At 30.3% G+C, this 12,549-nt stretch overlaps 1 protein-coding gene across 1 annotated transcript; it reads right to left on the bottom strand.

Moving 5' to 3' along the window:
- Positions 1-5,830: 5,830 nt before the first annotated feature.
- On the bottom strand, positions 5,831-11,816 carry LOC134691445 (uncharacterized). The gene is made up of 5 exons (XM_063551977.1): positions 11,697-11,816; positions 9,828-9,926; positions 8,799-8,937; positions 7,915-8,044; positions 5,831-7,007 (listed from the first exon to the last, which is right to left on the bottom strand). Exons 2-5 carry the CDS (start codon positions 9,919-9,921, stop codon positions 6,867-6,869), a joined length of 504 nt encoding a protein of 167 aa, XP_063408047.1. The 5' UTR covers positions 9,922-9,926; positions 11,697-11,816; the 3' UTR covers positions 5,831-6,866.
- Between the last annotated feature and the right edge of the window lie 733 nt (positions 11,817-12,549).

Raw genomic sequence — 12,549 nt, 5'->3', positions numbered from 1 at the left:
AACTTAAAACTTAACATTGACCACTGAACCATGAAAATGAGGTCAAGGTCAGCTGAAACCTGCCAGCTAGACATGTACACCTTACAATCATTCCATACACCAAATATAGTAGACATATTGCATACAGTATACAAAAAACAGACCAAAACACAAAAACTTAACTATACCACTGAACCATAAAAATTAGGTCAAGGTCAGATGACACCTGCCAGTTGGACATGTACACCTTACAGTCCTTCCATACACTATACCTATTGCTTATAGTATCCGAGATATGAATTTGACCACCAAAACTTAACCTTGTTCAATGATCCATGAAATGAGGTTGAGGTCAAGTGAAAACTGTCTGACAGGCATGAGGACATTGCAAGGTACACACAAACCCAATATAGTTATCCTATTACTTATAAGAGAGAATTTAACATTACAAAAAATCTTAACTTGTTTTTCAAGTAGTCATAGATTAGACCGTTGGTTTTCCCGTTTGAATGGTTTTACACTAGTAATTTTGGGGCCCTTTATAGCTTGTTGTTCGGTGTGAGCCAAGGCTCCGTGTTGAAGGCCGTACTTTAACCTATAATGGTTTAATTTTTAAATTGTTATTTGGATGGAGAGTTGTCTCATTGGCACTCACACCACATCTTCCTATATCTACTTAACAAAGAAAATGAGGTCAAGGACATTGGACATGTGAGTGACAGACACTTCGTAACATGAGGCATCCATATACAAAGTATGAAGCATCCAGGTCTTCCACTTTCTAAAATAACAATCTTTTAAGAAGTTAGCTAACGCCGCTGTAGCCACCACCACCAGATCTTTATCCCTATGTCCAGCTTTCTGCGACAAGTCTCAGACTCGACAAAAAAATGGTGGGTTGAACCTGGCTTTGTGGCTAGCCAAACATTGCACTTTATGGCAATATTAAATATAACGCTTATGCAGCACAAACTCATATAAAATATCGTTTGCAAAAATCTATATGTGATGATTATAAATCCAATAGAATAGCATCATACAGGACTCATTTTCTACATCAGTAATAGATAACCGTAGCTGTATTTGGCAAAACTTCTGGGAATTTTTGGTCCTCAATGCTCTTCAACTTCGTACTTTATTCTACCTTTGAACATTTTTTTATTTTTTTATGAGTCTTTGGTCGACGAAACACACGTCTAAAGTAAATGTAAAATTTTAATCCTGGTATATATGATGAGTTTATTTCCAGCGTTCTGCACAGGCATGACAATATGGGCATTGTTCATTGTTGAAGACTGTACAGAAACATGTAATTGTTAATTTCTGTGTCATTTTATTTCTGGTGGAGAGTTTTCTCATTCCCAATGATACCACATCTTCGTTTTATATAAGGCATAATACACAACTCATTTCCAGCGTTCTGCTCAGGCATGACAACAAAAGACAATAATTTTTTATTTATTTATTAATTTTCTTTTAGTTTTTCTTTGATTTTCTCATAATAAATGAACAAAACAGAACTCTACAGGAACAGATAATAGAAAGAAAGGTTATAAAATTATATCAACAGAAAAATGTTGTGTAAGAAAAGTACTTTTAAACAATTCTATCAAATACTAAGAGAATGTTTACAACAACTGTTATCCTTGACTTTTCATTTAAATATCATTTTAGAGTACAAGCTCTATTACTACAGAAAAATTCTTCTTTTTAATGGGTTGTTATTTTTGTTTTAAAATTATTTTGCATTTCATTTTGTCCAGGTACTAACTTGTGCATCAAAAGATAAATTTCCAGTTCTCACCAATATGCATAATATGTTCAAACTCTCAGTACAGGTGATATTTTCATGTATTCTATGCAATTTCAAAAATTTTATATTGATTAAAGTGCTTGTGAGCACCAAAGATCACAAGCACTAAAGAGAAAATATAGCTTAATAATATACAACGTGAACTTCGAATTAACACATGGCTGTGAGGCAATATTTCGAAGTGAGGATAACTTGAATTTACTTTTTTTAAACAGAAATGTGCATAACTTACATAATATCATCTGAAATGATTTGAAGAATGTTCACCTGACTGCAGTAAATTGTTTGAATTCTATTAGGAAAAAATGAAACTTGAGGAAAAACCAAAAAATATCAAGTTAGTGACAAAGGGTTAATTTAAATTTCATGCAACCTTTTATAATTTGGGGTATTATTTCAAAACTACCCATTTCCTAACTTGGTACAGACATTTTCTGAAAAAAAGGCTCATGATTTAGAATTTTTTGGTTGAGGATTTAACATCGTTCATTTTGTGGAAAGAATATATCCACAAAAATAAAATCCCAATGAAAAATTTAGCTTTCATATAATATCACTTCCATTTAATGGAAACCAGGAAACTAAATCCCCATGAAATCTAATATTTGAGACAAAAACCTCGAAATTTTAACCCCATGGAAATTATTGATTCTACTGTAGTTATTATCTGTTCCAACAACAGCACAGGACATCAATAATACAGTATATAATGTTAACATATTAGAAAAACAAGCAATTGGAATAACCATAAAGCACTTTCACCATTTAAATTTAAATCAAAACATGTAATATACACGTTATTTACTGTGGATTTATTATTATTTAAGGGGAACCAATTTTCGTGTGTAAACAAATATAAATGTTCAAATAATTATACATTTTTAGATATGCTTGAATGCTGACTTTAGCAATTTCATGAATCAAATGTCCACGAAATTACAAACTTTCCTCACTCCAATAAAATTGGTACCCATGAAAACAAATAAATCCACAATATATACTTTAAGTTGTCTTTTTTTTTAAATTTACAACACATAGTCATCTCTTAGAAATAGTCAGTAATAAACAAAAATAAACACAATAAATGAAAATGCCTGGTAAATGTTATGTTTTTTATTTAATGAAGCGGATTATGTAAAATGTGAAGAGTCAAAAATTAGTTTTATGGTTCAATAAAATCAAAATAAATTATTGCCATTCATTATAAATAAATTTCTATCAAAATTAAGACTCAAAGAACTTATTTATATTATTTATCTTGACAAAAACAACGTACACACATGTTAGCGTATAAATACACAATGTCATAGTGGGCGTGTCGCCATCAAAATTGATAACATTGAAAATAAAACTAATAATTTTAACCAATCAGAAGACAGCAAATACACAAAATTTATTTATGATTGTGTAAAATAAATAAATCACCAGTATCTACTCATTGTGTGAGTCCAAAAAGAAAAAGAAGAAAAACAAAAACTCCAAAAACTAAGACAGGTAAACCTTGTTTTCATGTCTTGTTTGGCAGAAAATTCTGAACAACTTCACGTAAAGGTTTCTTTTCTTTTGCTCATTTTATCAAACTTTTATATTTTCCAAATAAAATTTCACACAATAGTTTGAGAAATGAAAATTTTAGTTTGGAACCTGGTACAATGAGAACATTCTGAGGAAATTTTGTCTTCCAAAATATAACATAAAAATCTGAGTCAGCCTTTTCGCACCATTTTTAAAAATCAAACATCTTGAAAAAAGCACAATAACTTATACAGTGAAACCTGATTAAACCAATTCCTGCATAAACCAAAAACCTGTCTAAACCAAAATGTTCTAAGACACCGTTATACCAACTGTATGCATTAAGAACCTGATAAAACCGAACATTGTCCACAACCGAACAAAATTCTTAATTCACAAAGAGGTTCAGTTTAAACAGGTTTCACTGTATTAAAATTATTATTAGATTGAATCAATTTTGACTAAAACATGTTTAAATCTTTCTCAGTTTAAATCAAATGTTCTGTTTTCCAATCACTTTCTGAGATTCTTACACAATTTGGTAGATAGACAATTTGTTTTTTTTTAAATTCTCTTGTAAAGATTGTCTGAAGCATTGATTTCTTTTTAAATTTTCTTTTATCTACTATTATATAGCACTTTACCAATTCAAAATAATAGTTTAAAGAGATTCACCTCATATAGCAATAGATAAACAGATATATACACAGAAATATCAACACAACTATTTCAAAACCATGATATTATGGCTTAGAAAACAATACATTCATATACAAACAAAATATCATCATAATTCATGATCATTAAGGGACGACATCAAAAGATCAATGTTAGATAAAAAAACTTAATTCAAATAGTTAGGGGGTGGGGGGTTGAACTGCTGCAAGATTTGGTTATCCGACATTGATTTTTACATATATCCATATGGGTCAATCAATTTTTCCCAAATTAAGTTAAGAGGGGGGTAGGGGGGTCAGTGAAAAAACTATGTGAATTAAGTTTTTTATCCTACATTGAACTTTTGATGTCGCCCCTAACATTGTGATCTCTGGTGGTCATATTAGGGAATTGATAGAAACTTATAGCAGGAAAAAATCAGATAATTTACCGCAAAAGTATAACCTATTTAGGTGAAAAAGAATATTATATTAGCTGATCACAGAGAGGAACTTTCCAAGAATGGCCATTAAAATAGTTATTTGAAATTATTAGAATAAACCATCTAGAATGCACGGCAAATGACATCCTTTCAACCTTATATGTGACAGTTTGTATATGTTGCATTTCAAATGCCAAAGCTTGTCAAGAAGTGTTTTTTTTTCTTTTTTTAACCCCTTTATGTATTTTGACAAAATGTACTAAGTAGTAATACGGAATGTATTAGGTATTTTGCCTTGACTGATTAATTAGCAAATTAAACATTTTGCAAAAATATCAGAAAGTAAGGTATCATCATTCATGTATTTGCATAATAAAAAGTTGAGAAAAATAAATCATAGCCCAGTTAAATTTCCACCTATAAATTTACTTATAAAAAAAATAGTAAGATATATAGATGTCATAAATATTTCATTATTATGCATTCATTTACAACAAATCAATCTCATAATCAATAATAATACAGGAATATTTCCATTGTATGAGATTATAAATTGGTTTTGTCATGGTTAACAAAACACCATGAGCTTCCCTTATAATGAAACATGCTGACTTTGATATTCTTTTTAATAGCTACTTTTCTCAAACTGTGAATTTACCATGCATTTAAAAATACCATTGTATGTCCTTTATCTGACTAAAAAATGTGTGTGGTCATGAAATTCCCCATATAACATGATATAGTGATATGATTGAGATGTACTTTACTGAATTTTCCCTTAAATGACTTCACAGGACAACTGTCAATTATAATAATTTTAATTTATTATCATTATTCACAGCATACTGTGGATTTATTTAACTTCATTGGATACCAATTTTCGTGAATTTAGTGGGTACAGGAGAACCATGATTTTATAACTGTTCAACAAATTACATTTTTTCTAAGGTTATGTATGCAGACTTTGTCAAAACCATGAAATTTCCAAAATCCTAATTATAATGAAAATGAACATGACGAATGACAAAGAGCATAACATATGCAATTTTAATCTGTCTTAAAAAAAAAGACAATGCAATGGTATTTTAAAACATGTTATAAATGCATTGTTTGAATCCACAAACAAAACATAAAAACATTAATACATGTACTACAAAAGACAATCTATTAATGAATTCATACACCGCATTAAGTTTTTCGATTTTTTTTCATTCATAAAAATCAACACGACAGTGAATATATCTAGTACAATATTATATTTCAAGAGATCTGTGAAAAATAATACTTCTGAACACAAACTGATACAAATAACCTGAACCCAATGAGCAAAAAGCTAAGAAAATAAAATGATTTCAATTCCTGCACGGTAATGCATTTGATGTCATATTATCTAGTAATGTTTTTCATGTGGCTATTAAACATATATTTTAAACAGTTACAATAACACTATATCTTATGATTAAATGATTACAGTGATATGCATGTTACCCAAGGTCATAGACCCCAAGGTTACAGGTCAATGATGACTATGTTGTTACCCAAGGTCATAGACCCCAAGGTTACAGGTCAATGATGACTATGTTGTTACCCAAGGTCATAGACCCCAAGGTTACAGGTCAATGATGACTATGTTGAGACTACCTAGTTATGTTGAAATTGCAATGGTATTTCTAACCTTGTATAAAAGTTTTATATGAAATTTATTAGAACCCTGGCATTCCAAAGTAGCTTACAATGGTATTTTTGAGAGTTGTGTAAAAACTGACGTGATTTGTTTTTTGTAAAGAGGGCATACAATTTAGGATTGACCACATACAATATATTAATGCATTTATCCAGATCAACTGTGTCAGTTATGCATGTTAACTTATACAATGATGTTTCAGAATTATGTTTTTTTAGATGAATTCCAACGGTGCCAGACCCTCATGGGTAGTCATGGTTATTTAACACACCCTTGTAGGGATGAATGCCCCAGTTATTTTTTTAATGATAAACAATGATCATCTAGCTAGTACCTCACCCTAAACACTTAATATTTGTATTTCATGTATGATAACAAAAATAATAATTGCAACAACTATACTGCAATAAGTAAGCTAAGCAAAATGTTAATCTCAGCCATGAATATAGTGAATGCTGATAAATACAAATCTTAAGATTGAAAAACTCATACCCATGCCATGTATATGTATGTACAAAAACGGTATATGTTATTGATAAATGTTCAATTTAAATACATTTGCATCAGCTTTGACCATCAATAATCCCTTTCTAAGCTTACAATCAAGCATTGCAATATATGCTGGTAAATTTTCTGAGCGATGAAATTCCCAAAATGTTTTCTGAGGCGATGAAATTTCCAATATGTTTTCTGCGGCCATGAAGGTTGACAAACTGATTATCTCAGCGATAGATGAATAGAAAGCCCTTGGACAACAAAATAATGATATATAATAATCATGTAGTTGACAAATCTTGCATGCTTTCTGTTAATGTCTCTTCTGATGAGTCCATGAATTTACGTATCATAAATGCCTGCTGCATCTCAGGGGGGAGTTTACATGTTCCCTCCCAGTGAGCCTCGTGATATGAATGAGACTGCAAAACAAAAAGATAACAACTAATTAGGCAAAACAAATAGATAACAATTAATTCTGCAAAACAAAAAGATAACAAATAATTAATTTGTTGTCATTGGTTGGTAGTTGACCTAAGCAGGGTTTTTTTTTAAAGTGTGCTTTATTTTTACAATATATGGTCTGATGTTAGGCAATGCAAAAACAATTGTTCATTTCAATAACCCTGCAGTGTTATTTTGTTGGTAGCTTTCTATGTCACTTGAATTTTGCTCATTGTTGAAGCTTGAACAGTGACCTAAAGTTGCTTACATCTAAATCATTTGGTGGAGAGATATCTCATTGGCAATCAAACCACATCTTCATTATTATTTTGAGTATTGTCATAAAATTTTTTTTTTAGACATATGATATACATGTACATAAACAATTCGTAAATATACCAAGTCAGGTGTTTTGGACATTTTTAATTTAGTTTATAATGTCATTGTTCAAATATGTCTAAATCATTGATTAACAACTATTCTGTTCATTTAATTTTCAAACAAATTCTAATATGTCTAACAATATTTTTTTTCAACTCTTGCCAAACAAAAAAGTATGTGTGTTTACTGTACCCCTGTAGCTACCTACCCGTATTTTTGTCGCCTACGTATACCCTAAAGTTTTTTGGACCACTTTTGATTATCACTGTTAAATTCACAATGATACTCCCATAGACTCAATGTAAAATACAGTTTTCTTGTTTGAATTGTTTTACAATTGTCATTTTGGGCCTTTTATAGCTGACTTTGCGGTATGGGGTTGCTCATGGTTAAACGCCATACAGTCATGACCTATACTTCTTTGTCATTTTGTCTCTTGTGAAAAGTAAGCACTAGCAATCATATCATATTCTTTAATTTAAATGTAAATGTTGGTCAACTTACTAATTTAACATTTCTGGTCCATGTTTCATTGCACTGTCCATTACATACAGGACAAGGTCTAGTCATAGGAAAGCCTTCACATTCTCTACACGCTGCAGAACATTTAGTGTCATACCAACACTCACCACATCTAAAAATATAAAGGTCAAAGGTTATAATTTAAATATAATTCCTAACATTCATTTGACATTCACAGATACTTAAACAATGATAAAGTATACCGAGTATTTTGTAAGATCTAAAAAATACTGTGGATTAACTTATTTTGGTTAAAATTTTCATGGATTTATAGGATATGGGCAAACCACAAATTTAAATGTATCTTTAAACATAAAATCTAAATTAGTCATTTATAAGTATACAGTACAAAACCATCTGAAAAATAGAATAGACATACAGACAATATATTGAAACCCTTTTTCTCATCAAAATTTAAAAAGTAGTGGACGGTCATTAAAACCATTGAAAACCATCTTGAACTTTCAAAACTTTCTGATGCCATGTCAAAAACGTAAAATACTGTTAAAGAAATTTAGGCAACTTCAACATGTTCAATAATCGATGGTTCTATAAAAATTGCATGTAAGCCATGTTAGCTTTCAATTAATAACTGACAATTTAAGGTGGTAGACCTTGGTTCAGGGAGATAACTCTTTAGATCAGTTAAGCGTTTGTAAAAGTCAAGTTCATCAATGTATCTTAAGCATTTACTTGAAACAGATTGAAAATAATCTATGTAACATAGAAGCTTAGAATATATTTTTGAAAATGGTTGACACAAACGTACTGATGATTTTAAGAGTTATTTCCCTTAACCTAGGTCTACCGCCTTAAAACTGCTATAAAACATAAAATCAAATATCAACAACCAACAAACCACTTACAAATGACAAGTGTCTATCTTTCTCTGGTATGAGTCAATTTTCATCATTTGTTCCACTTCCTGTTTGCTATAATTTGTTCCTTCTGTAGTATTCTGTACTGTATAGTATACTGAAGCACTTTTGTCATTTAATACATCATCTGAAAATTAAAAAGAAAAATATTACTACTTTACAAAAAAATAAGCAAGTTCAAAATCATTAAGTATTCAATTAAATATACATTTATTTATGAATCTCACAATGCATTGTAACAACATGAACAAATAAATTAAATTTGAATGCAACTTTTAAGGTTGGTTTTATTTTCATCCTTCCCCTGCATTATCACATGTCATATCCTCCTAATCTAAAACAAAATAAAAAAGAGTAATTTTGCCATAAGAGCTATTATACAATGGATACCAATATAACAAGTATGAACCTAAGAAGGACAACTCTTACAATTACACCCGTCACTTGTTCAAGAAATTAAGTATCATTACTCAGAAACATAAAATCTAAAAAATTTAAAATGGAAAGGGGGGGATACATCAATAGATATAATTAATTCACCAAAGTTTCATGAAAACTGCTCCAAGGTATTGTCAGAAAACTGGGAAATCACCCTTTTTTAATGGATAAAACCTGGCCCATGCACGAAAAATAAAAAATCTAAAATCTCAATAATTTTCATTCAGAAAGTATTCTATAAGTGTTAAAATACTAAACATCTCTCAATCCACTGAACAGAACATTTCAACTTTATCATGTTAATTAAGTCTGAAATGATATTTTGTAAAAATATGTCTGTGGCACATGTAGACATCATGTACATGTTTACCACATCTTCTTATATTCATATCTATATATAATCTGACTTACACAAGTTTAACTATATATGTACATCATAGATGATAGGGTACATAAAAAGTGTAAATAGCAGAAGTGTACTTTATGTATGTTAAAATAAAATATTTTTTCTCATCATTGTAATCATTAATGTATATAAACTAGTTCTTATAATTTTGAATTTATTTTTATCAGACTAACCCTCTGCAGTATCAGGGACATTCTCCATGGGAACATCCTCAGGACTGTCTCCGTCTGTAAAACCTTCATCGTCTGTATTGGCACCCTCCATCATAGAACCTAAAAATTATAAATTAAATTGAAATTAGATTGTACATTGCTGAAGTACAAAACATGAAAAAGGACAGGAACTAACATGACTTACATCATTTTGGGGGTAACAAATCTTATACTATTTTTTCTAGAAATTAAAAATTTTACAAATATTTGAATCACAACTAAAACATGTAAAAAAAGAGATTAAAAAATAAGGCAATGGAAACATGGACATGATTGAAAAAGTAATTTACAATTGTAAAATCATTTTAAAATAGATTAATGGATTGAAGCTCAGTCTTCACGATAAACCACAAGTCCTACGACCATGGCTTGTAAAATTGCTTTCAGGCTTTCAAAATTCTTCTCTACAATCCAACAGAATCAACTAAAATTTTCTAAAATTTGAGTTTTGGGCTTGTGGACTCAAAAGTTTAACGTGAAGGCTGGAAGCTGTAGAATTCAGGTAAATAAATAATTAGAGGAATTTAGAACAAATGTAACCTGGTGCATCACATGTTTTCATTTGTAACCATGTTAACTGTCTAAACTTTGGACTGACAACCAGATTAAAACTGTTGAAACATGTTTCAAATGACAAAAAAAACAAACATGCCCATATATATCCTGTAACAGACAAGAAATTGAGGATGAATACCATTTCTTCTCAATCTGTCCATGTTATTCATCATTAAGGGATACCTATATACAAAATATTAATAAAAATCTTAATTTCAATTTTATTAAATTACAGTCCACTATAACACTTAAGCATTTGACTGTACTTTTAAATAGCAGTCTACCAGTCATTATAAAAATCACCATAAAGTATATTAATGATTGTCTTTTATTAAGAACATCTGTATAACTTGTATTTCTTTTAATATGCAATGCCAACCTAATTTTTGTTTGTGTTCTTTTTTCAATTGTTCATGAACATTAATAATGTGTTAACTGTTGATATTTATAGCCTTTTTTCTTCTTTGTTGTGAATACCACTGTCACTCTAATATAATTGTAATCAATTTAACTATTGTACGTTTATTGTCTTAATTTTGTATGCCATAACCATTTAATGTAAATGTGTTTGTGCGAATAAAATATTGTCTATTGTCTATATATATATCATGTATATCATGTACATGTATATGTTAAACATGTTAAATTGCCGTAATTAAAACTCTGTACTTTTCCTAGTAAAACATGGGTCATTCTAACTCATTTGTAGATAGTAGATCTAGAATTATTGGTGATTTACAAATTATGGCCCATACATATGAAACTTCTTTCCTGCTTTTTGTTTCATTTAAACCACCTACATGCAATATTTTCATCAAACTTTAAAAAAATTTAAACAACTAACTTGATTTTCTAATTATTCAACTAGAATTTTCTCTAAATTGGGTGCGAACGTGTAGGGTTCGAATGTGCCAGGTGCAAGCGTGTAGAGTGCCAAAGTGTATTGGACAGGAACAGACTTTTATACCCTGATACCCTTAAAAACATCCTATCCTGGAGTCCCGATAAAGGTCCTGTCCCCACTCTGACAGGAAACTCTATATTAAAAGGACGGAGCTTTAATTTTCCAAATTTGGACCTCATCATATCATCTGCTTCAGATTATGTGACCTAGTAGCTAAATAGGATGACGCATCAACTAGCACCTGTCGCATATAAGACATGATTAACTGTCTTTTGTCAAATGATTGGGACACCTGGCATAAGATTCCGATTTAATTTTATGAAATGTGAATGTCAAACGTATGTTTGGACTTTTTCAAAACTATTGTTTACCTGGAGATTTAATTTAATCAATTTCAATTGTGACAAAGGATGCTACGAGCAGAAAATGCAGCTGAAAATTCTCCAAAATTTGATTAGCATTAGCAACCCGTTCACTTCCGGCAATCTTACAATTTCTGTTTGTCGTAAATCTGAGTGCTACCCTAAAAATTCGTTTACTTTTCAGAATTAAGATATCAGTTCTTTTGAGATTATATTTTTTAATTATTTGTGCGATATGATAATAATTTGCCAAATAATATATTTTTGCATGGTCGTAAAGTATTTACATAAAGCGTTTCCGGCGCCATTTCCAAAATCTAAAAAAGTAAAAAAAAAGGTCAATGGGCAAATATAAAGGGGCATCATTGAAACTGTTACTGTTTCACTTTAATTTGTTTACAAAAAATACCTGAGATTTCATTTAACGCGTCAAAGGTCTTAATGTTCATACAAATTTTCTAAAGTTTAGCAAGGATTTGTAATTTCTTACTATACAAATCCTTGAGTTTAGTCTGAGACTACTATAACATGTGTTATAGTAGTCTCAGGTTTAGTCAAAATTATTTTTGAGTTCAAATTATATTTTTTCTCTGTCCTGAAGAATTTTTCTATAGACTATACAATCCCACACATCATCTCAATTCAAACAATTGGATTAGCATCTAAGCCAGTAAGCTGGTACAGGTTAATATGAGGCAGGCATTACCTGTAAATGGGGACGAAGTCTGTATGAATTATTTTTTTGTAACTTAAATATTTGTTAGAAAAAGAAACGGAAATACCGTAACGTTTCCGATTTTGGTTTTGTTGTTAGGGATTTTAGTTGTGACGTTATTTAAGTTATGACGTCATATGCAATGTA

This window comes from Mytilus trossulus, chromosome 11, assembly GCF_036588685.1.
Source record: "Mytilus trossulus isolate FHL-02 chromosome 11, PNRI_Mtr1.1.1.hap1, whole genome shotgun sequence".
NCBI classification, from domain to species: domain Eukaryota; kingdom Metazoa; phylum Mollusca; class Bivalvia; order Mytilida; family Mytilidae; genus Mytilus; species Mytilus trossulus.
Note: the sequence above shows the minus strand (reverse complement) of the source record. Positions and strands in the feature narration are given on the sequence as shown.